Source organism: Stegodyphus dumicola, chromosome X2 (assembly GCF_044657685.1).
Source record: "Stegodyphus dumicola isolate Sdum_Otavi_A_Nest chromosome X2, ASM4465768v1".
Classification (NCBI taxonomy): domain Eukaryota; kingdom Metazoa; phylum Arthropoda; class Arachnida; order Araneae; family Eresidae; genus Stegodyphus; species Stegodyphus dumicola.
Window position 1 is genome coordinate 89,368,266 of NC_140781.1, and position 27,579 is coordinate 89,395,844.

The 27,579-nt window shown below is 32.4% G+C and overlaps 1 protein-coding gene across 1 annotated transcript in view; it reads right to left on the reverse strand.

The window, feature by feature from the left end:
* Window positions 1-14,649: 14,649 nt before the first annotated feature.
* LOC118202570 (uncharacterized) overlaps window positions 14,650-27,579 on the reverse strand; it is a 94,482-nt gene continuing 81,552 nt past the window's right edge. The window contains exons 2-4 of the mRNA XM_085809644.1: window positions 24,100-24,241; window positions 21,877-22,088; window positions 14,650-17,998 (exon numbers count right to left, since the gene is read on the reverse strand). Coding sequence (XP_085665770.1) covers window positions 21,883-22,088; window positions 24,100-24,241 — 348 coding nt within the window. The 3' untranslated portion in view covers window positions 14,650-17,998; window positions 21,877-21,882. The remainder of the gene's footprint in view (window positions 17,999-21,876; window positions 22,089-24,099; window positions 24,242-27,579) is intronic.

Genomic DNA, 27,579 nt, shown 5'->3' on the forward strand with positions numbered 1-27,579 from the left:
TTTCCATATTCAGATAACAACCTCTGCTTAAATAGATTTGGTTCGATTTATTTGATTATGACAAAACATGCTAGTACTACATGCCTAAAGGAAGGAATGGCCTTCGTGGAGACTTTCTTAGAAAAATGACTTGCATCCGCGTTGTACATAGGAAAAACTACAGAAACACCTATGCAGCCAGCCTTTTGCCTGGAATCGAGCCGACGTCAAACTATGAGTGTTCAGCGACTTTGTCAGTCGCCCGCTAGTGGGCTCCGCTTAAACAGATACAGCCCTCACATTATCATTTAAGAAGGAAAAGTCGAATAGTAACATATAACGTAACGTCTTAAATTGTAAAATGCTGCGCACTTCACTTGCACTACGCCAATTCCTGCTATTTTATATTCATGAGTTTTGTGATAACATCTTTGAAGAGCATATTATGTTTCGTGTTGTTATTAACGTAAATACGAAATATTCTTTACTTTTGTAATTTATATCAGCAAAGGCCCTGTATAAGTAATATATAAATAAATTTCATATTGGTATGTTACAGCATTATTATTTCAGTTGTCAGATGCCTGATAGATCGGCAGATGCCTTTGAAATTTTATATAATTTCAAATTGCTGTAGCTAAATAACTTTACATTGAGTAGGTTTCCAGAGCTAGCCTCTTATAAAAGTATTCTTTCAACACTCAACACACATTAACAAACATAATTAAATATTGTAGAATCATTAGGTTTTATTTTTCTTTCAGCCGGAGACATGAAAAATTAGCAATGTCCTCGCCGGGACTCGAACTTCCACCTCTGGAATACGCGTCGATTGTGCTACCGTTACACCACGAAGGCATGCTGGAATTAGAGAGAAAATACTTACATAGTGTAAATATGTTATGAAAATTATTAACGGTGAGCGCCTGGCAGTGGAAATCAGTGTATGATTTTTGCTTTTTATCGCCATCACTATTTGGTCTATTTTATTAATTTTTAATTGGCATTGCTTGTGTTTGCTGTTCGCGGGTGGGTGTTTTTTTTTTTTTTTTTTTTTTTTTCCTCTCTTTTTATGTCTGCTTTTGTTTAAATGTTTGCATTTGTCCTATTTCTTCACTTTTACGTTTTTAATTATTATTATCACATTATTATTTTCATTTAGTTATGTTATGTTTCAATTATTTTCCTTTGTTGAAATGGGCGTGGTCATTATGACCATGAAACCAACTTGTTTGGTTAGGTGGGTCAGGCTGCGACCACTACGGGGACCCAATCGCCAAATCCTGGTGGTGAAGAATTATCATCCACCACCTTTTTAATTCGGGCGTTACTATAGTGTCATTAATAGCAGAAGACGTGTAAAATGTGCAATGCTCCCGCCGGGACTCGAACCTGAACTCTCGAATACCTGTCGAGTGTGCTACCGTTACACCACGAAGGCATGCTGCAAGGAGGGAGAAATTACCTTATAATGTACCATGTCACAATTTATAACTTAGCCACTAAGATCGCTGATAAATATGAGAGGTCGAATGAATAAGAATGCTGATAATTCAGAGCATGTTCGAAAGCTGAGTAGCTCTTTCCGCGGCTTTCGTCATATGGAACATGAATACAGCTTATTTCCCTTACGAAGGTCTTCACGAACGAAAGTGGAATGGCACGAAGACATTCCCCCTTTTAAGCAGATAACCTTTGTATAATTTAGGTAAAATAACACGACAAATAATAATTATTGAAGAAGTGAAACAACAAGAATCAGCGTAATATTTGTAAATTTTGCAGGACTAGTTTCGATGGTTAACTACAGAACCGTCTACCTCAACTGCTTAAGGGCAAATGAAAGTAATATAGGGTGATCAGATAAGATAAGAACGGCTGGAGAGAAGTTAAGCTATTGGCGCCATCTATTGATTAAAAATAAAACTAAAATATAATTTCCTTAAAGGCTGAAGGTAAAGGTGGATTGGAATTAGTGTCGTTAATTAGAACAGAGAGATATATTTGAAAGTGAAACGCCTCTAGAAAATAAGAAGGCCTTAAAATTTCGCGTCAAAGAACATGAGGCATATGTTAAGAGAAAGGAAACAGAAATCCTCAATTGCCCAGCACTGTTGGTCCGAAAAATAATTACACTTTCCCTTTTTGTGCAGCCAAAATTATTCAAAAAACATCTTCCATTGGTGAATTAGACTAAAGGCGTTTCACATTAAAAAAATACCTCTGTTCTAGTTAACGACCCTAATTCCAATTTATCTTTATCTTTAGTCAGAAATTATTCTTTAGTTTCCTTGTTTTATCAATAGATGGGGCCAGTAGCTCAACTTCTTTCCAGCCTTTTTATTACTACACTGACTATCAATAAGTGTTTGGACACCTGTGATAGAAAAGAAAAACTAACTTTATTCAAAATCAATAGTTGGTAGAGCCTCTAAGAGAGGTAATTACAGCGTGGACCCTCTGGGGCATACTTTCCACAGGTCTTTGTATGATAGCTAGTGTTATTTTCTTCCACTCGGCTTGGAGAAGACATAGAAGTTCCTTCACCGATTTTGCACGGATAGTGCACCCCTGAATTCAGCGATGCAACTCGTCCCAGAGGTTCTCGATAGGGTTCAGGTCTGGACTCTGGGCAGGACAGTCCATTCGATGAACTCCATTGGCACCATACCAAGCCTTGGTTAACGTCGAAATATGACAATTGGCATTGTCGTCCTGAAAGTAACAGGGGTCCAACCCGTAAAACTGCCACAACGTAGGAAGCACATTGTCATTCAAAATAGTGCAGTAGGCATCGGAGTATTATTATTGAGCTTACCATGAATGGGGACCAAGGGTCCCAGTCCATACCAGGAGAAAACCCCCCCAGACCATAATTCCACCTCCGCCGAACTTGACTGTTGGCACAATGCATTCTGGCAGGAGACGTTCTCCAGGTAGACGCCAGACCGAGACCTTTCCATCCGAACGGTAAAGGGTGAACCTTGATTCGTCACTCCAAAGAACCCGTTTCCACTGATCTACCGTCCAATTTCGATGTGCTTTGCACCACATTAACCGAGCAGCGCGGTTGGACTTTGTGATCAAAGGCTTATGGGCAGCAGCACAACCATGAAAACCAAGCAGATGTGCTTCCTTACGGATGGTATTCATTGAAACAATACTCCCGGATGCCTGTTGAAAGTCCTTGCGATCGAGGGCCATCGGTTGGGTGCGGTTCTTTCGAATTTCTCTGGATAGCACTCGTCGGTCTCTATCTCCCAGTTTCGTTGGTCTGACGACTCGGGGCACATTCCAACAGTCACCGCTCACCTTTCACTTCTTAATCACATAGGCCACTGTCGATTTTGGGTACTTCAGATCGCTAGATATGTCCCTTAAGGATCGGCCACATTTGTGATACCCGATAATTATACCTTTTTCGAAATCAGAGAGCTCCAAACTGCGAGGCATCTTGCATGCGACAAAAGCCGATGCTGTTTCCTACACGATATATACTGGCGGAATCTGTGACGTACGTTAGGACCGCAGATATCGTCATTTGCATCAGGTGTCCAAATACTTATTGGTAGTCAGTGTATATCTTATCTCGTTCATTTGCACTGAGGCAGATGATTCTGTACTTAAACCATCGAAACTGGTCCTGCAAAATTTACAAATATTAAGCCGCTTCTTGTTTCACTTCTCCAATAACCTTTGTATGCTTTGCCAAAACCGACCAAGCAAACAAACAATTTACAGTTTAAATTTTACTCTTATAAAAGAGTATAATGACGCAGATTGCACTGGAGGTATTTCTTGCAGAAAACCAGTATCGAGCTTATTTTAAATTCAAAATTTAACAGTAACAGGAAGAAGCAAATTTGCGCCACTTTATCTTCAGTGAAAGTCGAATGTGTTGCTCTTGCGCAGAATAGCGGGGAATTATTTTAAATGAGGCAGCTTGTAGTGGGCTCGGGGTTTATTCAACAGGTATGTAACCTAATATTTTAAAACAATATTTCGTGAACTAACTTTCTCAAAAGGAAAAGGTTAGTTGTTACACCAAACATATTGACATAAAATACTTTGATGTGTGTGATTTAAAAAACAAAAGCATCATTAATCTGTAACGGTAAAATCGAGTGCACAGAATTTATTTATCAAACCGATGCAACGATCACAATTGGAGTTCCTATCGAAAAGAATCCATGACATTTAGGACGTCACAGCCCAACGAGAGAAAAGTGTGGCAATAAGCTGGAGCATGCCACACATTCAAAGCTCTTTCGAATGGCATTCTCAAAAAGAGGTTAGAAGTAGGCTCTTTACGGTGGGTTTCCAAGCGCGCTATCTTGAGTATCCTTCCCTATTATTTGATTAGAGGATTTCTAAGCAGGAGGATTTATGTTTTTTACTATATCTGCAGATATTTATTAATTTTCTTTAATTGTGCTTATTATTTTAACATGGGAAATGTTATCAGCAGTGCGATTCGAATAACTGAATAACTAGTTAGTTGCTCTAACGAGCAGGTGTGAGTAAAACCATCTACATTGTGGGAAGTGGGAAGACTTGCTGTGAAGTGGGAAGACTTCACAGAGAGCTTATAAATTTGAAAATTATACTTGAACGTTGGTTGTTTGTATAAAAGTCATGTTATACCTAGTGTAAGAGAAACACTCCTACCAGCACATGTCGGTATTCAACCGCGGCAGGATGGGGACTGCGGTTTATCGGTCTAGGACATCGCAGCTCATGTTGGTCGGGGTCTCATGACTATCAGGAGAATCTGGAATCGATAGGTCCAAGAGGGCCATGCTGAACTTCATGTGGGATCTCAGCGGTCCCGGCCCGCTAAAACCCAAGACATATACGTTGTTCTGTCGTCCTTGTGCCTTATTAAAGCGTAACATCAAGTCACTTCTTCTGAAAGTGTGCTCGTGTGCAAGACGAAAAGTGTCCACACAGATAATAAAACGACATCTGCAGTGCCATGAACTGTCAGCACAGTGATCATTGTTGTGGCTTCCCTTGACGCTGCAGCAGAAATGGGCGCATTTACAATGGTGCGACGAGCGACGACATTGGACACAAGAGTGGAAGTACATCATCTTTTCAAGCGAATCCTGCTTCTGGGTACAGTATTATAAAAGGCGTATCCGCGTGGAGAGGCATCGTAAAGAACAGACGTTTGCTCTTGATACCGTAATACGGACCCAGCACCTGGGTTATTGGTATTGGGTGCCCATGGGTACATATACAGGTCACCTTTTCTTCGCATAGCTAGTAGTGTGGAGAGCCGCCAGTAAATTTTGGACATGTCGAGGGGTGCGACTGTGTCCTGTCTTCGAGGCCAGCGCGATGCCACCTTTCAACAAGATAATGTCCACGAAGGCATCCCTTTCCTTAGGCAGATAGCCCTAGTGTGTTATGCCATAATCAGCTAAACCAAACAAGATAATGCACTGCTGTATGTTGCCGTGCTCTCGACCTTCCTCTATACACAGGGTGTTTGACTTTTGCCCTGGCCAACACTTCTCCAGATCTATCTCCCATTGAGAACAGCTGATTATACGTTACCGAGAATCCGGCATGCCATCCTCGTCAGCCATTTACGATTGATGAACTCTGGCATGGAATTGAGGCCGCATGGTACAAAGCACTCGTATCTGTCATCCAAGCTCAATTCGAAATGATTCATAGCTGGATTAAAGCCTTTATTGCTGTTGGCAGAGTTGGCAGCTATGTGTAGTGAATTCTGCATGCTGTATACCCTAAACCACCAAAAAATAATCCTGCCTTTCCCCCATTATACTGTACATGTACTCGTACAATAAATAAAATCCTGCTATTTTCTTTTCTTCCTGGTGTAAGAATTTTCACCAATCACCACCAACGTAAAAGAACTGATTTTGTCAGAGTATTTCATAATTTCAACGAGTTAAAATTGTAAATGATAAGGAGCACATCCGACATTGTTTACTGTATGAATCTGATAAAGGCAATACAATAGCAAAAATTCACCTTAACATTTGTCACGAGTATGGAGAAGATGCAGTTCTGGAATGAAGGTAGATGGTGTACAGATCAGTCATGTTATGAATGCCCATCAGTGGCTTCTGATGAAGCTCTGGACAAAGCCGTACGAAATGAACGGCCTCAAACGTTGTCGGTACACCGAACAGCAGATGAAAAATAGAAATACAATCTCTGAGTTTCTAACCAGCTCCCAGAGACGCAACGAGGAGAGAATCGGTACTAGTACATGTCTTTTTTTAATCCGACATACGTCCATTTATTATTATTATTATTATTATTATTTCTCGCAAATGCTTCAAAATTCTTGACTTTTTAGCCAAATATTATGAAGAACTGTCTTTCACTTGTAGAGACACCAGGTTATTTCGAAGCAAGAGAGATGAAAAATGATCAATGCCCTCGCCGGGACTCAAATCACGGACTTCTCGAATACGCGTCGAGCGTGCTGACCACTACAAAACGAAGGCATGCTAAGAAGGCGGGAGAAATTACGTGGATTTTGTTAAACTGTACTTTCTCTACGATTCACCAACATCATCATCATTCGATTCGTGTGTCCTTCCTTTCCTGTCCATGGGTAGCCGTTTTTCATATCAGTCGTACAACCTTTCCTCTGCATTATAAATAATTTGGAGGTGAACAAATCCTTAGAATTAATGGGGTTTCATGCGACTTCATTGAGCTATCATAATTGTCTTTCTGTTCCAGCTTTATTCTCGAGGTGTGCTTTCCACGTGGAATGATAGCGGCTATTTAGACGCTAGCCTCGATTTTTTTCCCTCTTTCATATTCATTAATTATACGATCTTAAAATATTTGCAAGAGAAATTTCCTCCATATTCTCAAAATGAGTACCTTTATCTTTTAAAGGGTGTAGGAAGCCTCAGTTTGCGCAAAATATTGAAAAAAAGGGGGGAGATAGAATTCAGAAAATATAAAAATCTCATCAAAAACTATAAATTTATATCTGGTGACCCAAAACTGCGAGTTGTGCTTACACTACGTTCATCCAAATACACAACTTTCATTTACAAAAGCACTTACCTTACATCTGAATGCATAGGGTTCCTACTGTAACTGGAACAGAAATCCTACTGACCAACCCTACTAGACAGACAGCGAGTTATCGCTGCGTCTTAAATATTCATAAAGTACTGAGAAAGGTTTAAAAGAACCTTTTTATTTTAGTCGTAAACATAAAGGCATAACTTGGGATACAGACAAAACAACCATTTGTGGCTACTTAAATTATGCAATAACAGACAAATAAATTCAAACCCTAATAATGAAGTGCAAGATTAACACATTCAATAGAATAAAGCTAAGTGAAAGTATTTTTACCGGCGAGTTAGATCGGCTAGAGAGAATGCTAAAGCCGCAATACTGCTAATCAGGAATATACCAATAGCTAATTGGTAAGGAATATACTAACACCAAACACGATTGCCAGAAGCTCTTTTACTAAGATTCAGAATCCCCAGCTTAAATGCACTCATAGCTAATTTGCATTCTGGTGAGGAATATGGAAAGGAGATGTTAAAGACCAAAATCCTAACAACTTGTTTAATTAACATAAGATACCTTACATACATACGCTAGAACTTCTGCAGGCTATTTTAGATCTACAAATATTGTTTATTATACTTTATATAGAATTTGTTGCACTGAAAAATGTTTACAGAAAATGTGTGTGAATGAATACATATGATAAAATATTAAACTGCTTTATGGCCAATCTAGGGTCAAAATATGAAAATGGCAATGATAATGATGACACTGAGGAGTATAAAAAAATTCCCCAAGAAAGTTCTCTGGCAGCTATGTCTAAATATGTGTCTTTAATGTCTAAATACATTAAAACATTCTTTTTACACATGGAATTCCAAGAAGAAATTGCATCTATCGATATTTGATGTCCAAGTAAGTATGCAACATTGTGACAGAAAAAGCTATAAAATAAACAGAGGGGAACAGATTATGGGATATCTTTACGAATTTTTAAAATGATATTATAAAAAAAACCTTTTTTAATGCATGTTACTTTAAACTATTTGAATTTTAGCTTCAATGCAAGACTAACCATTCATATTAAAACACATGTATTTTATTAATGAAACGTCTAAGACATCAAATGCATAATAAAATATGTACGATAAAAAAATTCTGTGAATGAGCAATTTTCTTCGTTTACATGTAATATTAAATTCTCTACAGCTTAAAAGTTGCCATTTGAATTAATGAGATCTTTCATAGCCAAAGCTTCTAATCGAAATGGTTGCATTATTTTATCCAAATTTTCATGTATCCAATGCAACATTAGCCTACATTCTAACATATGAAATGTTGTCCTGTCTATGTTAATAAACCTATTATCAAATTTCACTGCAACTTCCATATTTGTTAATCATACTATAATACTTTTTAATAATATATCAAAACATCTCAGTTTGTGTGTCCTAACACACACATCTTGTGTTTACTTTTTATGTAATTTAACAAGAAAGTGGGCCTTGATTTATACGAATAAACTGTCTCTTGAAAATATCTCAGAACTATACATAGGAATGTATAAAATTGGTAGTTTAAGAAAATACAAATAATAATAATAATAATAAATAAATAAAATAAAATTGGTAGTTAAAGGGAAAAAATTAATTTCTAAAAAAACCAAGCTGATATATATGTAATATCCTATACAATAGCGTTTGCTCCATTTCATTTACCTGTATATTCAAATAATTAATTGACAATAACTTCACTAAAATTAGGAATTTCAAACTGCCAATTTGGAGTTAATAATCGTATTATTCCTTTCAAAATCATACACAAAGACATGGAGATATTCAGGATTTGCACGATAGACAGTTTCAAAACTTTGGTACAATTCTATGATAATCAAGAAGGATTTTACTACATTTCCTAGAACTGAAATACATATTTAGATCAAAATAAAACACAGTATAGGTAATGTGACATAATACAAAAATTTTCTTCCACTTAATAAATAAGCATATATTTTTAAAGAAAACTGCTCAATGCTCAAGCAGTCTAAGAACATACATCTGCAAACTGCTTATATTTTCAGACTGTTAGAAGACTACGTTAAAAAAGTTACAATACTTTTGTCAGTAGCTTAACACAACTTTCATCTCAAATTCTGCAAAGAATTTCTCAAGTGCAGTTTATTTTATTTATGCCTATCTGTTACCCAGAGATAAACAGCCATCTTTGGTATCATCACCTCAACAGTTTATATTTGCAAACTATTTCTAATGAAAGTCATGTAGGTAATAAAATAAATCAGTTTATGTAAGACAGGCAAAAATTTGCCATTTCATAAGAGTCAGTGGAAACTGTTTCTCAGAGCAAAGCATTCCACCAGTGTCTCAAATACACAAAGATGCATTTACATTATTTTAGCCCACATATCAGAAAATGCTTTTTGTCTCCTCTCGCTCAAACCAAACTATTAAACAAATGCTCAATGGTTTTCATTAGTGTTGTTATATTTATACTTCAAATTAAGGATGTATTATATTTCTACTTCAAAGTTAAGTTAAGTAAAGTATGTTATTATATTTATACTTCAAATTAAGGATGAATAATTTCAATGTCACAGTGCTTTGGCAAATATTTAGTAAGTAAAACCTGCAAATAAACTACCTGCACAAAATTGCATAGTTTCAATCACTTTATTCAATTTAAAAACATAAGACTTTGGTCATTCTTTTTTCAATCTTAACACTGAAACTAACTATATACAGACTACATAAAGACATAAAATTTAACTTCAAGTTAATATAATAAATTTTATGTTAATTATTGTAATATAATGTGTTCCAATTTTGAACAAATAAAAATTGTGAAAAGACTACAAATTACATTTGAAAATATTAATACTTTGTATCTCCAAAATTTTACAACAAGCTGAATTATAGCAAATATAAGATTAAGTAATTGTTTTGGCATACATAATTTTATTATGTGCTGATACAGTGACATGACTACTAAAAGCTATGAACATCCTCAGAAAGGAAATTCCTAGGCTACTATGCTACAAGTAAAACTCGTGCTACAGTTATTTTTAAATATTGAATTTCATCCTAATAAACTTTTCCTTCTCACATATTTCAATGCCAAGAAGTCACATAAACATATTTCATTCAATAGTATAAAGATGACATCTATTAACAATACAAGGACAAGTAGAAATAGCAACAAAATAGCCCAAAAATGACAGAAATTTATAAATTTAATTTAATCATTCAATTTCAACACAAATTCTTCAGAAATAGATATCACATGAAACCATTTATTTACATCAATTATAAATTCATGTTTTCCAAGAGGTATTACCAATGGTCCCTGAACAAACCATGATAAAAACATCTTTGGTTTCTTTCTTATACTTTAATTAAAGTAAGGCCTCTAATGACAAAACAATCTATAACTTCAGCATGATTCATACAAAAGATAATTCTCACTACATAAAAAAAGCATTCACATAACATTTATATCAACTAAGTCACATATAAAAAAAATTTATAAGTAAATAATTCTCTTGCATGCCTATCAACACTGTGCATAAAATGTTTATATAATTACGATAAATGTCTAAAACTTTTCTACAACAGTTTTGTTATTTGGTATTTATAACATTGGGAAGTCATGGAATAACTTTCTGATAAACATGTAGCTACTTGAATCCAAATTAAATATTCTACTAAATACATACGCTGGAATGCAATCAAATATTTATTTTTCCAAAATTTATGACAAACAAATTATGTTTATCAATTTAAGACATATCAACATTATCACAAATTTGCTACCATACACTTCACAAAATATATTATTTAAGATATATTAACTTAGTTTTACTTCACATAACAGCTGAAGCAATGTACTTAATTTTTCACTGGTACAGGAATATCATTCAGTAAACTGTAATTACAAAAATGACTATAAATTTACATGTACATATTATGTGTAGCTTATGTAACAAATAAGAGAAGAAATCCTGAACATGATAAGATATCTGATAAAGTGAAATGCAAAAGTAAACACTAGATACCAGACTTATATATAGCACATGAACAATATTCATACAAATATGTGACTGAAAATGTACACTTACAAATTTCTAATTAAAAATAACCTATTTTTGACTAGATGAATTTATATACACACCATCTGATAACTGCTGAACTAAAATGTGTTGCAAAAAAATTATGTAAACTTAAAAACTAATGCAATTTTCATAAATTTCATGAAATCTCAATTTTAAAGCCAAATCAAATACCAATTTATTTACTAATATTTACTTTATAGATTAACATCAAAGATGCAGTCTAAAGGGCTTTTCTAAAAGTAAAGGAAACACGATTTTAAAAGCTATTTTATAATTCAAAAACTAGCTTAGCAAAGTAAGATTTTAGTAACTATTTATATAACATAATTAGAACAATGTGCAACTTATAGCTGTAATAAATATAACATGTGAAAAACAATAATTTTTTCACATCTTAAAGCAAAACGCTACTGAAATTAAAAAACTTATGCTACTTTAAGACAAACTTCTTTCACTTGAAGACGGGTCACTAGAATTGGAAAAAAGCCTGAATTTTAGGGAAAGACCCAAATACAAAAATCTAATGCATTTAAAACACATATTTTATAAACTATCAAACATTTATATCAAGTACTAAAGATAAGTAAGTATGAGCTAGTTAAATTTAAGCAATAGACAAGTATTTACTACTTCACTAACACCCATTTGCACCATACTAACAGGTTAATAATATACAAAAATGCAGATTTCATTGAATTACTCACTTACTAGTATGCTTATATAAGGAATTATATGTATAGTGAGCAATTACAGAAAAATAATGGCAAGCTCTATTTGTAATGTCTGTCATAAATTAGCCAAGACATTCAGATTTGGAATGAAGAAAAGGAAATACGAAATAAAGAGATAAGTGTGCTGCTGTAAGTCCTACGAGTTTTAAGAAAACATTTCTTATTTATAAGAATAGTCATTTTAACATCATGATGAACATACCGAGGCACAACATTCAACTTTAGCCACGGATGCAACTTATTTAAAATGCTTCTAAAGAATTATTGCACAAACATACATCATCTTTCAAATAACCTCATAATCAAAATTATGCAAAATAAAACCACCATATTATGTTTAATACTTATTTTTCATTATGAATTTTCTAAAACAGCAGTCATACAGCATCAATTTCAAATATTAGGTTTCAAATCACAGCAGACACAAAATATATTTTTTTGCTCATAAAAGATACAAAGTAAGACTGGATAATTTAAAAGCTTCTAAAAAATTCTTTTGTCTCAGCTGATAGCCTTGTACACTTAGTAGTTATATCAGTAAACCAAACAATTTATTTTGTCTTAGCTATCTACATATATGACATTACATTACATTTTCACTACATTTTCTACATATATAAAATTCTACTCAAGGCAAATAGTTATAAATGAGCCAATATTGTATTTAAGGCATGACAGAATTAAGGCTATATATGTTGAAATACCATGATTAATTAAATGTGGTAAACATTTACTTCAAGTATAACTTGCATAAATGTGACCAGAGTATCTAAAATGGCACATATTTCAATCAGTAAATAATATATGCCTAAAACTGGCATGAAAGTCAAAAGTAGCACCATATTTGATGCTTCCATGCAATTCTAATTTATATGAAATCATCACATTTAGTATCTAAGTGTAAAACTGATGTCTCAATTTGTATTAAAAATTATTAACATTATATCAAACCAATTTGTAAAAGCATTAAATATTCCTAAAAATATAATGTACAGTAAAAAGTATATAGTCAAAAGTTCTGAAGTGTAATAACTATAAATTTCATTATTTTGCAGAGTAAACATTCATCATGCATCAAAATCATGATAGTAAGTAAAAATATTTCATGACTTTTCTCAGTATCCTTATTCTATTAAAATAATTTTTTGCATAGATCACTGGATGAGAAACAAACAACCTATGGTTGACAAAGACAAATTGTTTAAACCGGATTTAAATACCAAGAAATCCTTTCCTTTCATATGGATTTAACACAAGACACTTATTAAATAGAAGGCCCCAGTACTCAACCACCTTTAGGCAAAATGGACTTCTTTCATAAATGCATTTTAAAGTCTACGCTTCAGTAAGGAATGAAAATTACATAAGAAAAATACAGTACAAAGTCCGTAATCCAGATGTCCATTATCCGGAATGATCTATAATCTGGACCTCAAAGCTACAAACTTTTTATTTGTATGCTTTACGCATGCTCGTTTAATGTATAACGGACGGTATAAGCTAGGCTAAAATTATCTTTACTGATTCTAATGCATTTCAGTTAATGTTGCAGATTGTGCTGTTCCTTAATCTTCTAATTGGATCTGGCTTATTATTTTTCGCAGACTGTTTAAGCAATTTTATAAAAATTAAGCTTGAACTTTTGATTAAATCAAAAACAGTTTCCAATTCTACAGCTGCCAAAGGATCTACAAAGTGAAAGCATGTTTTGATGTCCATCAAACAAAAAGTGGAATTGCTGCAAAAAATGGATAAAGGCTTATCTCTCTCAAAATTATGCGAGGAGTATGACATTGGAAAGTCAACTGTATATGACATAAACAAAAAGGAACTTTTTGAATTTTTTGTAGATTCCGACATCCCACTTGCAAAGATTTTCCCAGTTATATATTGTGCAAATAAAAGAGCATAGATGACACAAGCGTTGATGAATGATTGGTTCAAAAATAATTTTATACCTGAGGCTTGGCGACATTTGAATTCAGTTGGTTTACCCGATGACTCAAAAATATTAATCATTGTTGACAACTGTTCGGGGCATACTTCACTTAAAGTTTTAGTGAAAGATAATGTATTCATATTATTCTTCCCTCCAGATTGTACGTTTATCATTCAGCCTATGAATATGGGAATAGTGCATGTGCTGAAATGTAAATATACAGTAGCATTTTTTACATCTATGTTAAATTTCTTGAACAATGGCAAGACTATTCAAGACTTTTTAAAATTCTTTAGCATAAAATCTGCTTTGTGGAGCATCACAAGATCGTGGGAGGATGTGTCTCCAGATATGTTAAAAAATGCTTGGCATAATTTATGGCCAGCTACCATATTTCATGGTGAAGACAATGAAGATGATAGCCGTGAATTTGAAGGTTTTCAGAAATTGCAAACTAAAGGTGACATTTTCCAGTTATTGGATTTTGTAAAGAAATGTGGAGAAGTGGTAATAAATGAAGATGATATAACAGAAGTTTTTCATCACGACGACAATGCCCCAATCTTCAATCAACGGACGGCAAAATCTGTAGTATAGTTCTAGATCCAGAAAATACCGCTTCTGATAGTGAAGAAAGTGATAGAGAGGTTATTGAAAACTAAAAAATTTTGATTGACAAGTTAATCGGTATTCTCGACACAGCAATTACAGGACTTGAACACTGGAACTTTGTGACTGAACAAGAAATTATGTCTGTTTATAGAATTAAAGAGAAAGTATTAACACAAAAAACGAAGCAACTTACATTGAAAGAAATGTTTAATAAAGTAAACAAATAAATATTAAGCTTCTTTTTTTTTTTTTTTTTTTTGCAAATTTTGATACCCTTTAGATCATAATTGCTCTTTATTTCATAAATTATGGTTTCATATTTTTAATTGCATAATTTCTGCATGCCATTCTTACCAGATTTAAACTGAAGATCTAGAATCCGGAAAAACCCCTAATCTGGAATCTCCAAAGTCCCGACGAGTCTGGATTACAGACATTGTACTGTATTAATTTTATAAGATTAAAATGTTCAAACATGGAGAATATGCAAGTATACTCGATTCGTTAATTGTTTTGTGTAAATTTATAATTATCTTTCACATTACCAATAAATAGTCAAATAATACATACTTTCATGACATTTATAAACCATACATAAAGTTTTCCAACAAAATTTGACAAAAATAATTAAAATCTAAAATAATAAGCAAACACAAAATATATCTCAGAACTTATCAGAATTGTTGGTACAATTTTTAATAAGAATCCTTAAACCCTTATTATTTCTTCTCAGTCTGCATGCAAATTAACAATTTAATAAAAAATGCATCAATCCAATTTCTATAATAGATGTACATTTACAAAATGCATTAATTTTATTTAAATTGTCAAAATTCAAAAACCACAACATTTCCCAAAATTCATAAATATTCCTATTCATTTGTTAAATGTAGAAAGAACAATGTGTTTACTTGTTATTAATAATTCAAGTTGCAGGATCTTTAAGCATATAATACTTTTAACGTGAATTTAAAATACAGAACTTACAACACAAAATAAGTAACTGAAAATTTTCCATTTTGAATCACAAATGGAAATACATCATTCAAAAAAATATAACGTATAAAAAGAAAAGTATCATCATGTTCTAAAAATGATTTCATAAAATACTGCTTCAGCAAAAGGCTTTATGTTAAGCAAGAACTGATATGGTTTGAAGAGATATTTGCATCTTGAGACCATATTTACAGTTTACCAAGTTAGAAAAAAATGCTCAATGTATGAAAGCTTTATGATTATTCAAACAGGTTACAGATGAAAATAAATTCAATGAAGATTGCTGTACAAATGATTCACATTTTACAGTTAATTTAATAATATTAAAGGAAGCATTTAAATGCAGGACATCTCAACATACTACTGATTATAACACAATATTTATACCAACAAAACATAAAATAAAAAATACCAATATTGTAGAAATTTAAAAGAAACAAACTGATAAAATTATATTTAAATGCTACAAAATAAATAAAATAATCAATAGTAAACTAATTCAATATTCAAATAAAATGTCTATCTAAGAACAGGCAAAACCAGCACTTAGAAGCCAATAATGCTTCACTTTAAAAAAATATGGGGGGGGGGGATATCGAGAAACAATCCATTTTACATTGTTGTATAATGGGGATTTCATTAATTTCCAATGCAGCATGGGGCATTTTTAAAACAACTCTCATTCCTCAAAAAATATACTGCTATTATGCACATAATAACCAACAACCTACCAAAGTGGATACGACAGCCATATCATGTAAATCATAAGTAATTACTTCTTAAGAATTAATATAAATATTTTAAACATCTCAGACATTTTCTAGAACATAGTAAGTTTCATAAGAGATGTCAATGCATTAGAAAAACAAATTTCTGTTTCGGGAAATGTACATACATAAAAAATGCAGTATTTTGTAAACAGCAAATTAGAACACTGAGATAGATCACAGTTTATGATGAGAAAAAGATGATTTCGAAGTTTAATAAATAAGTGAATTGAAGAATTACACTTATTATAAATGTTAAATACAGATAGTTTCATCATATTTTTAATACAGATGAAAAACTAGATGCAAAAGTAAAGGGAGTAATTAAAGTTACATTATAACAGAAAGGCCACCAGGAGACAAAGCACATCACAAGGACACCTTAATGCCAATGAAAAACGTTGCTTTCTTTACATGCAAAGAAAATGGTATGGTTAACCAGTTTACAATACTTCATACATTTACTTATAATGTCAATGAATATGGGAAGAAACCACAGACTAAAATATAAAAAATATGTGTGCTATATTTCTGAAAAACTTCACTCTACTAATGTAACTGTATTTTATATACTGAAATGACTATATGGTTATAAAATAAATCAGAATAACAAATATCAACAAAAGTTGTTCCTTTTTCATTTCATATAAAAGTAAGTTATAATAGAAGCTCATCAATTATTATATAATGCAGTTCCATTTTGTAAAGCTTCTTGTATATAACCATGAAAACCCTAAAATCATAATATTACAGTAGGAATTTAATCCATATTCTAAGCATATTTCCCATTAACTTTTCTGCATAAGTAAGTTAAGATTATCCCCTCCCTAAAAAATTTTAAAAGGGCAGTTTTGTATTATAACTATTATAAACAATTACAAATATTTTCAGTAGTTAATACACTAAAAAAAAAAAGCTCCTAAATGCTTAAAATATTATATTTTTAACATATTTATTTACCTCAGGGTGACTAACAGGAAATTACTTTAGCTCTATTATATAATTCATTTTACATTTTCCTCCAAAATTTACTTTTTTACTGGAATGTTTGTTTTTCATTATTAAAAGTTAACATTTCACTCAGTATTTAAAATTCAGCTAATTTTCATCAAAATTATTATTTTTAGAACTAAAGTATGCTATGAAATATAAAATTAAGGTGACAAATTAAACTTAGTAAACCCCAAATTACTTTAATCTAGGATATAAAATCACACTTAAGTGTTTAAAATGTATTATATTTTGCACTTTGAAAGGACACTACATTAAAAGCTACAAGATAATTCTTGTAACACAAAATTAAATGCAAGGATCTGCACAGCATTCAATAATTTTTTGTCAGAAATAACAAGCTTCTGAACATGTATTACAGAATTTCTAACATAATAATGTAAGAACTGTTTAAAGGGCAAAAACAAAATGTGTTACTTTCCGTTTTTAGGAATGTTCTCTCTTACTGTAACACTATATTATAATACAATACCTACTGCAATTTTAAAACAAATCTTAGCATCTGAGATGTTAAGATAAATAAAAAATTTTAAATGTTTCATATTCAATTACACTAATGTATTCTGAACACTTTAATGAACAAATATAACTGTTCAAATGAACTGTTTGCACAAAATGTTAAAAAGTTTACAAAGCAGAAACACAAAATATAGCTTTACAAGAAGAACTGCAAGAGCTAGCTGATCAACAGTCACTAAAACATGATTTTGCATTTTTAACAATATTTACTTCAATACTAACACTAATCCACTGTCAATGAGAAGGTTATACAAAGCACTTGAATGGAAACTTGATAACCAAATGAACGAACCTAAAATAGAAAAAATAATTAAATTTTTCAAAAGTTAATGTTCAAATCATTAAATTAAATATCTCAAATAATTAGATGTTTCAATATGTTCACCACATTAAGAAAATTTTAATAAAGTCAAGAAGGTATTAATTTACTTGCTTCAAATCTAATATGTAACTATTTAACTTCTCTACAGATTTCAACTTTTTCTAAACAGGGATGAGAAGATTGAAAAAATAATTTACCTACTCACTGTTAAGTTATCAAAAGGATACACATGAATTTACACATTTCCCGTTCTCAGATAAAATTGGTGGGAAGAAATTAATGCAAAAAATAAATGATATAAATGAAGTAGACTAATCTGAAGTTAAAAAATTAAGACAAGAAAAGAAAATTTCCTAAAAGAAAAATTTATTCAAAGTTCATAATAATGAACAAAGGAGAAAAATAATTTACCATACAGTTTACAAGGAAATAAGAGCTAAACAATTTTCTTTAAACAATTCATCTACAATTTTACATCATAAATAATAAAATAGCAGGGTGCTCTAATTATTCAATTCTGTTGGTCAAGCATACACGCTTTTACTATTCGCTATATGAATACTCTAAATAAAATTATTTAATCTCTTCTTCCCATTAAACTACATGATAACATATTTCTCCTTTCAGTTACTTAATTATTTCATGTGTTTTAAATAATATATTATTTGATAAAAACATAAACACTTTTTTCCCCATTTTTTTAGCCTCACCTTTTTTTCTGCTCAATCTGAAGGACCAAACAAGAAACTTCTGAGAGCTTGTTTAGTAAATGAAGATATGTACAAAATAATTGTTTCTAGATTAAGTTTTAAAAAATCTACTTTTGAAAAATTCCCTTCACCATGTTGTATTGTCATCCACAATGATTGTATGTGCAGAATTTGAGCTCAATAACTTGTGAGGGAATAGTTTAAAAATGGATGGCAAAGTTTTGACCAAAGTGACGTGTGTGTGTGATTATGGCAAAGCCTCGAGGGCTATCTACCTAAGGGATCGCGGAGGACTTTCTAAAAGAAACTGGCTCGTATATGTGTTACATTTGGGGGAACCACGAAAACGCTCTCGCAGCCAGCCCGTTCGCGGGATTCGAACCTCGGACCGAACTACCAATGTTCAGTGACTTTACCGCTCGGCCGCTGGTGGGCCCCGACCAAAGGGATGAACAACAATTATACAAAATCTTATAAAAACACACTTTTTTTTTTTTTTTTTTTTAAATTCTAGAAAGTCGCCTAGTTAACATGTGCTTTAATCATTATTGTTTTAAGAATGGGTGAAGAGTTTATTTCATAAACTTTTAAAATTCTAACATATATTTTTTGATGCTGGAATTTTTTTTAAGTCCAATTAAAGAATAACTACAAAATTAAGGAAGTCAACTTTAAAAATGAAATGCTGAAAAAATACACATAAATTTATGAAATGGAAGACAAAATTAAAGTGATGCAGTAGATGTTATCACAAATAATTTTAAATGCTTGTCAATCCTTTTGGCTTTCAGATTAATAAAATGAACTGTAAATTCAAAATCTATCTATATAAAAAAAGGGTGGAGATACAACATTTATAAAATTTCAGGACTTCTAGAGTAAGCTTAGCTTCTTTGCAGCAAGGACAGCGAATTTAGAGAAATCCAGGAAGTAGCAAGAAAAATAGTGTGACATAATGACATTATAACCTTCAAACTGAAGCAGCAATTACTTCCTTTTCTGTCTCATATCATAGCACATTTTTCTAAAAAATGTTAAAAATCACTTAACTTATTATCGTTCTTGCTTTATGAAAGGGGGAAGTGTTTGTTTTATAACCTGTGAAAAATTGATATTAATTAATTGAAGCTAAATTTTTAAATGTTAAAATTTTAAAATAATAGATTTCAAAAGGTTGAAAAAAACTGAGCGATTTTTGTATTCACCAAAAAAATAAGAAATTACGTTAAAAATTTTATTGAACTTTTTTTCTTTTTTCAGTCTATCCAAAGGTGCAAACAGTAAATGTCTGAGACTTTCAGTTTGTTCATTAAACAATAAGTGCAAAAAGTCTTTTCAACATCTAAAAAAAAAAAAAAAAAAAAAAAAAAAAAATCTCAATTGAATTTAGAAAAAATTGCTTTGCCACATTATAATTTCATTGATAAAAAAATTAGGTGTGTACAAAATTTCAACTTGATAGGTTATCAGGAACTGTCTAAAAATTGTTGACAATCTTTTGACCATATCAACAAACATCATCAAAACTTCTGCATCCACCTTAATCTAGGTGCAACGAAAGTAATTTTTCCTACAAGTTGATAATGCTCCTTCTGATCAAGGTTAGTATGGTAGATCAAAACAAGACGTTTGTACATATAAATTAATCATTCAAATCTACTGATCTTAATTCCACTTAACAACTTGTGGGATATTCTAGGATAGTGATTCATGAGCAAATGCCATGGAATTTCAAGAGCTAACATCAAAAGGAAAAACTCAACCTTTATTTGGAATAAATTTCAGTTAAAAGAGAAGTTCAATGCATTTTAGTAGAAGGCCGATTTCCCTTTATCAAAAGCTATTCTCTGAAGCAAAACTTAATGTTCCATTCTTTGAAATACACAAAGGCCTCCCTTTTTTGTTATATTAAACTCAAATAATGGGAACTGCTAAGTAAAGAGCTCATTGAAAATCTTCATGAAAAATGCAAATACTGTGCTCGCAATGGCACATATGAGTTCCTAGCCAACCAAAACCAGTTTTAATAATGGCATCCATTATGTGATTATTGAAACGACCAAATGGTTAATTATAACTGGTATAGATTGCATTGTTCCTTAATCTTCGAATTGGATCCGGCTTATTATTTTTTGCAGACTGTAAGAGCAATTTTATAAAAGTAAGTTTAAACTTTTGATTATGTCAAATAGAATTTCCGATGCTGGAGCTCCCAAAGGATCTAGAAAACGAAAGTATGTTTCGATGTCCATCAAACAAAAAACGAATTGCTACAAAAAATAAAAAATGGATAAAGGCATATCCTTTGTTTATCTAACCGTTCCGAAATCTGTTTATCAATTTCACGCTGCTCTGAGCAAGGGGGGGGGAACGTCGCGGCGCGCAATGAACTGGAAGTTGATCTGTCAGCACTATCGTTATCTTCAGGGCAGATGTTTTTATTTTATTTGGCTTATAATTCCTTACTAAATGTAGTATTTAATCTCGATGTACTCCGTCTTTGATATGATTTAAATCAAATTCCTCGTCATTATAAATATCACGAATACAAATCAAATAGTTTTCTGGTTGCAATTTTCTAATTTCGGCTATGCGTAAGGTATGCTTTACGCATGCACGCGTTGAAAGAAATGTTTAATAAAGTAAACAAATAAATATTAAGCTTCTTTTTTTGTAAATTTTGATACCCTTTAGATCATAATTGCTCATTATTTTATAAATTACGGTTTCATATTTTTAATTTTATAATTTCTGCATGCCATCTTACCAGATTTAAACTGATGATCTATAATCCGGAATCGCCGAAGTCCCGACGAGTCCGGATTAAAGACTTTTGACTGTATTACACTTTTGCAAATATTTATGTTTTAATAAATACCAAATAAAAAAATTAATGCCCAGAGAAAAGTACTCTGTCAGTTATTGTTTGCTCTTAATTTTCCCCCCTTTTTTTTCAGTTCTTTGGTCTTTAAGAGATTCTTTGGCCTATTAAAAACTATTAAAATGCGTCAGAATGCAATTTCATTTTTAAACAGAACAAGTTTATTGAATTACTAAAAACATAAGAACATGATGCAAGACAGAGAAGCATAAAAGAACTTCTAATAAAATACAACTTAGTAAATTAGTGTTACTTACAAACAATTAGAACAGGATATCTGCAGTTTCACTTGCAGACCAAACACCTGTGTCATCAGGATTAGCTGGTATTATTACATCCAGAGTAGGAACATCAACAATCTCAGATTTTTCAGCAACAGATGCAGGCCTGTGATTGGGCTGAGAAACACCAAGCTCAAATTCTTTATTGCTACTAAGCACCAGAGGCTTATAACTGGAAAGTCCCAACCCTAAATGTGAAACATTTTATATGAATTAATGATATAATTTATCTGCTTTACTTTTTAAAAAAATCCACAGTAAAAATTCATATACCCAAAAGATAAGATGCAGACTCAGATTTTTATTTTATAAAAGCATTTTTAAGAAATAAAATTTTTATTAAATCAGTTTTCTGATAAAGAATTCTAAAATTTCTACATAGAACCCTAAGAAAATTATACTAATATAACTGTTATTGTTAGTGAAAAAGGCTGTATGTGAAAAAATACCATTGCTAAATTAAGAGGCCATTCAACAGAAAATAATGATACCTAATCTCTTACACAACATTATGCAGGACATCTTACTTGGATAGACAACTAGCTAAAAAATAGAAAGCAATAAATAAGCAGATGCATTTGTTGAGGTCTAAAAGACTCAGAAAGAACATATATATTGCTTCCTCATCTAGCATCATATATTTTCTGGTGTCATAAAGTGAATTGAATGTTACAAATATAAATGGAGTAACTAAGAAGGATGATTAAACAAATAAAGAAATTACTTCTATAAAACTGCTCATAACAGTAGAGTAAAGCCAATAAAAAAAATCTCTTATGCAGTTAAATATAATCTGAAATTAACATAGTAACACTAGATCAGTTTCTATTCTAATACCTTGGTCAACTATACATGTCCTGTGAGAGCAGGAATTGTCATCCATTACAACAAAAACAGTATTTGCAGTAGCATATGAGCTTACACAATGATCAATGATATCCAAGGGCAGTTCCAGAGCCAGTGAAAGCAGCACTGACTCTAATGATGTCACCCTACATATCTGAACTGCAACAGATTTCACAGGTCATGCATATATGTCAATGTGACAGCTTAAACTTCCAAAACGAAACTTCCTACCCAAAACGAAGATGCTGTCACAGAGAAAAACAGTTCTCTTCAACATCATTTGACTCATTGTATCATGTTCATCGTCATCCCTAAATTATAGCATAACCGGATCAAAATAATGGACTCAAACAAATAACAAGTGTCATTGTTCTCTGCTACATCATACCTGCTCTCATGCCTATTTCCTTCATTAAACTTTACGTGAAAGAATCAGTGGAATATATACAGCAGGTCTTTTGACAAATGTTCCATGCACATGCAATCATTTCTTCACAGCAGCAGAAAGTCTTCTAATGGCAGGAATACAGTTTTCAATATAAATATAGAATTTGAACTTGTTGAAAAGTATAGTCTTCAGTAAGTTGAGACATTATCATTTTCTAGTAAAAGCCATGAAGCACCCATCAGAAACAATAATTACCAGTATATGAACTGGTCATCCTGACTAGTGCCATGGGCCCTTGAGCAAACTACTGTGCTGAGGCTCTTACAACAACCACTCACAGAAATGAAATGTAAATGGATTAGCATGGGGCACCGCACAAGTGCCGAATGGGACCATGTGTTAATAGGCCCTGATCTTGATACTGTAGTTTTGCTAAGAAATTGATCAGATTTGAGTAGCATTATGTGAATGACATTTTCACTGACGTTTTAGCTGCCTTATCATTTCAGCCAGAAATTCTATCCAATCGACTGCTTACAGAATCTGGCAAATAGGTTTTCAAGGACACCATTCACAGTTTTCAAAAAATTTCATCAAATACAAAAGCTTTTCGAAAATCAGCCTCTTTCTATACATGTAACATCACACATTCCTAAGTTTAGACTTCAGTACCAACATTTCCTAAAGAAACAGTGCTGTTTTGTTGGCTGTATTTTTTTATCATTTTTATTATTATTCTCTTCTATAAATTTTACTTGATATCCTAATTAATTTTTTTTATAATACTAGAGAAGAAAAAAATATTTTATTAAGTAATGTTTGAATGGCAACATATTTCAGCGTTCAAACTTTTTGAAGCAAAAAAATAATCAGAACAAAATTTTATCAGAAGTATTAATTGAGACTTAAAAAGAAATGAATGACATTTTCAGACCAGAGAAAAATACAGTGAAAAAAGATTTTACTTGAGTTTGCAGCAGATCCAAGTTCAATTCCTGATTTTGTTGTGTCATTCCAACTTCCATTTTCATCCAGAGGTGAGGGACTTGCATTTTCAGATGGATATTCAAAAGTAGAAGTTGCTCTATCATCAAATTGTATGGTTAACTACAAGGGAGAAAAAAAAAAAAAAAAAAAAAAAAAAAAACTATTATTCACATATATTTATTATTAAATTACATTTACACTAATCCTTTCCAATATACATAAACATTTCATAAAAATTTCTAATGCATAATTAGCTAAATAATTTGTAATTTCAACTAATATTCTAAAATTGAAGTTATGTAATTCGGCAAACATGATATCCTTACAATTTTTAGTATTTTGGTACATACTCTAGTTTTAAAAATTAAGATAATTTTACCACTATGTTGAAATTCTCCAGGAGTAATGGGCAGATTTTAGTGCAATTTGCTATGGACGTAAGTTGATATAATACCAAAAAAAAAAAAAAAAAAAAAAAAAGTCATACAACAATCCGCTATACAAACATCATTGTGTAGCATGCTAATCAGCACAGAAAGACCTAAAACAAAGTTTGCATGAGCAAATAAGAAAGCAGGCTAATAGGAGGTATGGTCCCCTTTAATAGCCGTACAGCTCTCACAATGTCACTTTATACTTTAAATCAGGGAATTTGAGACCTGTGGCAGTTGTCTCACTCCCGCAGCAATGCTATTTTCATGTCCTAGAGGATTCTGGGAGGGAGAAAGCAACTTACAGTTGCCCTCCTAAGAGTATCCTAGACATGTTCTACAGGGTTTAGGTCTGGAAATCTGGATGGCGTCTCTGGTTAAATCCTCACTTTTCAGAAAATCATCTACCAGATTAGCCCCTGTATGGCCGAGTATTGTAGTCCATAAAAATAAATTGAGGATTTACTACATACCTGAAAAGGTAAACATACGATCTTCCTCTATTTGCAAGATGACTCTGTCTTTGCGTCTCCGCTAACTTTTACACACAAAAGAGTTAATTTAACACCATACAGAGAACATCTACTTTGGAGAAAGCATTGGGAGGGTCGTTCTCTTAATAGATTGAGTTCCGGTTTAGGCTAATGCACCTTCATCTGGAGTGAACCAAAGACCGCTACTTGTTCTCGAAAATCCCAGAAAGGGGGCAGTATGGCAGTGGAGTTTTGATAGACGGGGGTGGACATAGACCTTCTGGTCTTTGACAGAGAATCAGTAACTGCTGTGATATAGAAGAATGGCATCTCAGAGCCCTATGTTTGTCTTTCCAGGGTAGTTGACCGTTCGTTAATTTTTATGGATGACAATATTCGCTTACATGGTTTAGTGATTTAAATGCCGCACAACCACCCCGAAAACGTCTATGCAGCCAGCCCATTCGCCGGTATTCGAACCCCGGACCGAACTACTAATGTTCAGCGACTTTACCGCTCAGCCGTTGGTGAACCTCATTTACATGGAGCTAACCCAATGGATGGTTTTTTAGAAAGTGAAACTATTAGCCAGATCGATTAGTTAGGCATAAACTCTACAGAACTTGTCTGACATACTTTTAGGAGGGCAACTGTAACTTGCCTTCCTCTTTGCAGAACCCTCCAGGACATGAAAACAGCGTTACTGCAGGAGTGAAACCGACTGCCATTAAGGACTCATAAATTGCCTCATTTCCAGTACGAAATCACGCTGTGAGAGCTGTATGTTACAAGCAATCATACACCCTAAATTATCCTCCCTTTTTTGTTCCCTCTTGCAATCTCTGTTTTAGACCTTCCTGTGTCGCTGAGCGTTATGCACAATCATGCGTCAGTGTGTACGATGACTGTTGTACAGTATATTTTTTTGTGTTATATTAACCTATGTCCATGTTTGATTTCATTTAAATATATCCATCACATGAAGAAATAATGGGCAAAATGTAAAAATTAAACTACATTTTAAATACCAGTTTAGTACTTTTTCTGCAAAAACAGGAAATTAGATTTCCCGTAATTGCTAACATAATGTCGATTGAACACTGAAATCTGTTTTACCACTTTTTATTCGTAAAATATCAAAAGATATACAAATAAGCAATCAACTGAATAAGCAGAAAATTTGCAGGCTTGTACACTAAAAAAACATTAGTTTTTTAGTATGTTGCTTTTTATCAAAAAACTTAGGGCTAAAATATAATGGATGTGTCAGTATTCGGATAACTTTTCTTGGAAGTGACACAAATGATAGCTTACTAATTTCACGTAAAAATACCTTAATCTTATCAGCACACGTGGAATCGATGCAGTATAGCAGACTTACTGCCGAACTCCAAAGATTCCTTCTCACTCGTATTGTCCTGTTCTCAAAAGGTAACTTTTTGAGACCATTTTGAGATAGAAAATAATGCATTTCATTAATGCAAGCAGTTTAGACTTGCTGCTTTTATCTGTGTTCATTCTCATATTCATTAAATAGATTCTTTCGATAATTTAGTCTGAACAAAACAGTGAATTTCAGGATGTACAAAATACGCGTATCTGTATATTCATTTTTTAATTTACGTAAAAACTAAATATATTAAAAAACTAAGATACATATATTTTGTACATGTCTGAAGTTCATTATTATCAAAATACTCATTTTTATTAGGCAAGCAAAGAACAAAAATGTCTTGCTTTATCCTGCTGCCTGCAGGACAAAGCAAGACAGAACAAAACAAGAAACAAACATAGTTACGAAGAAAGGGATACAGAAAACGGGCAATTTTATTGACAGTAAAACTAATTTTGCAATATGTGATATAGAATTTAAAGGCCAAATAAGAAAGGGGTTAAAAAATTACAGATCAGCGAGCCCAAATTATTTTTTAACAATATGAGTCTGAAATAAATACAAAAAATGAAAGATAAGTACGATGTAACCTAATGAGTAATATTTTCGAATGCGCAAAAAACAGTTTGCCATAAAGTGAAGAAGCTTTATCACCTAAATACATTTTTCCCATACTTTCAAATGCAATGGGAATTATGGTTACATTTATTTGAAAGAAATTAGCAAATGCCCTGTCAGGTCTCGATGCATAAGTTTTAGATTGCTACTCTGAATTCTTCAAGCACATTTAATTTTTTTGTTTAATTTCCTAACCTATAAAACAATATATAGTTGTAAATCTAGTCAATATTATGTTGCTGTAGAATGCGTGGAAAGAGTACTTTCCTCTTTAGAATAAGAACGTTTTACTTTCTGAGGGTTCCTTTTCGTAGGCACAGTGGGAAGTTGCCTTTCATAGGGAAAAACTGGATCTTGGACATCTGAAAATGTATATTTAGGAAAATCCTTCTAACATTTTTAGGTAAGAGTTAAGTTGTACAAAAAAGACACAACTTTTAAGTGCAGCGTTTTCCCTTTTATGTAGAGTTCTACAAGAAAGTTTTCAAACAAATTAATTACAGAGATCCCGAAATAAAAAGTTTAGCAATGTTGAATTATAAA